Consider the following 3,115-nt stretch of genomic DNA (forward strand, 5'->3'; position numbering starts at 1 on the left):
ATAAGAAATCACTAAACATTTTTTCAATGTAATTTATATTAAAAATCTAAAATATTCTAATAAATAAAAAAAAAATATAATAGAATATTCAACTTAATAAGAAAATAAATTTCTATAATGGTGTATAATTTTCCCACTTAAAAATATATATTATATTATTTATTCATTAAGATTATATATATAATATATATATAATCTTAATGAATAAATAAAAGTGAGGGGTGAGGTCGGGGACAGAAAATGTAATCTCCATTCACGTCTAGGTTTAGCTGAGCTATTTAGCGAATTGAAAAAATCTCTATTCTCTCTCTCCCATTTTCCGTCCTACTTGAACTCACGTCCACAATTAAACATGTCCATTAGACGTCTTTATTTCGTAGGGTAGTTGTTTTATTATCGAAAATAAATGTTCCTAAACTAGAAATACAATATATATATATTTATATATATATAGACATTAAGATTGAATATTGTAGAGAGAGAAAAATCCAACCCTCACCCTTAACCAACCAATCAAAAGCCTCAATTGAATCCCTTTTGATGAGAAGCTCTATTTTTTTTCCCCTTTCCACTAATTCCTTATCTATCAAAACCCCATTTCTCAATTCTTCATGCCCACACTCTCCCTCTATCTCTTCCCCATGGCAGCTTCCCAGTCTCTCCCATCTTTCCGCCACTCTCTCCGCCGCCGCCTCCACCACCCTAATGTCTCTTCCACCCCTCTCCCCTCCACCTCTCTTTACCTCAAACCAACCCCCACCGCCGCCACCACTGGCACTGCTAATACTGCTGCCATTGCCACCTCCTCTCTCTCCGCTGCCGCCGCTGGTTCCTTCCCTCTCTCCACCGACACCGCCTCAGCCATCTCCTTCGACGAGCTCGACCGCCTTCTCGCGGCCAAAAACCTCCGTCAAGCCGATGAGGAGACTCGCCGGCTTCTGATCGCCCTCGCCGGCGAAGCTGCACAGAAACGAGGCTACGTCTACTTCTCGGAAGTGCAATTCATCGCCGCCGACGATCTGAAAGCCATAGACGACCTCTGGCAGAAATACAGCGACGGGAAATTCGGGTACAGCGTACAGAAACGGATATTCGAGAAAATGAACGGAGATTTCACGAAGCTGTTCAAGAAACTTGGATGGATGAAGAAATTGGACACCGAAATAGAGCAGTACAATTACAGAGCATTTCCGACGGAGTTCATTTGGGAGCTGACGGAGGAGACGCCGGAGGGACATCTTCCATTGACGAATGCCTTGAGAGGGACGCAGTTAATGAGCAAAATTCTGAGCCATCCGGCATTTGGGGACGCCATTGAAGGAGAAATTGAAGAAAAAAGGGAAGAAAAAGTTGCAGAGGACGCCATTGGAGGGTTGAAGAAGGGGTTGAAATCGATGAGCGACAGGCTTTTCAAAAGGGATTATAGCTTTTGAAATTGGAGATTTTGGAGCGAACCCATTGGAATTGGCACCGAATTCGCAACTGGGTTGCTTCGATTTGGAATGAATTCGGTTGATTTTGTTCTTCATTCTGCCTTTCTCTCTCCTCCCTCCCTCTCTCTCTCTCTCTCGGATACAGCGCAGTAGTGGTAAGTATATTTTAAATAATAAAAATGAAATTTGGTGGTAATTATATCATTTTATACTCTAAATTTATAAATAAAAAAAATGCAAAATTATAATTTAAATTTTATTTTATCTGAACTTAAACACGACTCTTCACACTGGTATGATATTGTCCACTTTAAGCATAAAGTGTCATGACTTTGCTTTGGCCTTTCCCGAAAGGCCTCATACCAAAGGAGAGTATATTCTTTGATTATAAATCCATGACCATTTCCTAAATTAACCGATGTGGGACACTTTCATCCAACACCTCCACTCGAACAATGTATGTCTCCCCTTAATCGAGGCTCAACTCCTTTGGAGCCTTCTCTAGTCACTTTTTGACTATGCCTTTGAGGCACACAATACTTTGTTCGACATTTGAGGATTTGTCAATCTATTGGCATGGTTAAGTTTAGGGCATGGCTCTGATGCTATGTTAAACGAACACACTCTCCACAATGGTATGATATTGTCCACTTTGAGCATAAGCTCTCATTTAATCGAAAATAAGAGAATATATGATGTAGTTGAAAATAACTTAGGCTCTAATGAACTATATTAACACAATTTTTTATGTAATGGATTAATATTTATGATTAAGTAAAATATAAAAGTTTTTCTCGGGATAACACAGTTTACGTAAAACTTATGAGATATAACTAAATATATTTGTACGAAAGTGAAAAAAAAATCAAATTATTATATAACCTTTAAAATATTTTTAATTGCATTTTTTAAGTATATGTGTACCAATAACTAAATGAATCTCGTCTAGGGATTACCATTGTGCTCAAAAACATCGAGAATGATTACTAGGTTAAGTAGGGGAGAGTGTCGTGACTTCACTAAGAGTAGGTTGTAACTTCACACGCAAGATAGATAATAGGCGACCCTCGAGTAGCGTCCATCCGACCATGTTTACGCCAAGATTGATGAGTGCCATTATGCATTGTCCTCTTGTGTCTTGTGTGTGAGGTTGTACATAGCTTATATGAGGTAACATTTGAATGCAAAATTTTGTCACGTAGTGTCACGAAACTTGCGTCTCATGATACGGATTCACAAGTTTGTGGTCTCGAGCAAGTATGTAACAACTCCTCTTCGTTTCCGTGCTAACAATTTCACCCTATTTGTTACTTTTTTTTTCCCTCTCATTTTTCATCTTTTTTCTCACGACTTTTTATGCTACGGTTGTCAAAAATACCGTTAGCTGTTTGCAACGGTTTCTTTTTCACGACTTTTATGCAACGACTGTCAAACACACCACTAGTCGTTTGCCATTGTTTTTTCGATGACTTTGTATACAATGATCGAAAAATACACCACGGGTCACGACTAATAATATTTTCAAAAAGTAATTTCAAACTTTCAATATAATTTATATTAAAAAAAATTAAAATCATTCTAATAAATCTAATGATATATTCATAAGAAATAGTATGATATAACGTTCTATCAACATAAATTTTATAAATTAAAAAAAAAATCAAGTTTTAATATTAAAACAC

The 3,115-nt window shown here is 37.3% G+C and overlaps 1 protein-coding gene across 1 annotated transcript; it reads left to right on the plus strand.

Annotated features, from left to right (window-relative positions):
• The first annotated feature begins 510 nt into the window (after positions 1–510).
• Positions 511–1,632, plus strand: LOC111461227 (tetrapyrrole-binding protein, chloroplastic-like). The gene has a single exon (XM_023104745.1). It carries the CDS (start codon positions 612–614, stop codon positions 1,431–1,433), a length of 822 nt encoding a protein of 273 aa, XP_022960513.1. The 5' UTR covers positions 511–611; the 3' UTR covers positions 1,434–1,632.
• Positions 1,633–3,115: the final 1,483 nt, after the last annotated feature.

The sequence above is a fragment of the Cucurbita moschata genome, unplaced genomic scaffold (genome assembly GCF_002738365.1).
Source record: "Cucurbita moschata cultivar Rifu unplaced genomic scaffold, Cmos_1.0 Cmo_Scf00024, whole genome shotgun sequence".
Classification (NCBI taxonomy): Eukaryota; Viridiplantae; Streptophyta; class Magnoliopsida; order Cucurbitales; family Cucurbitaceae; genus Cucurbita; species Cucurbita moschata.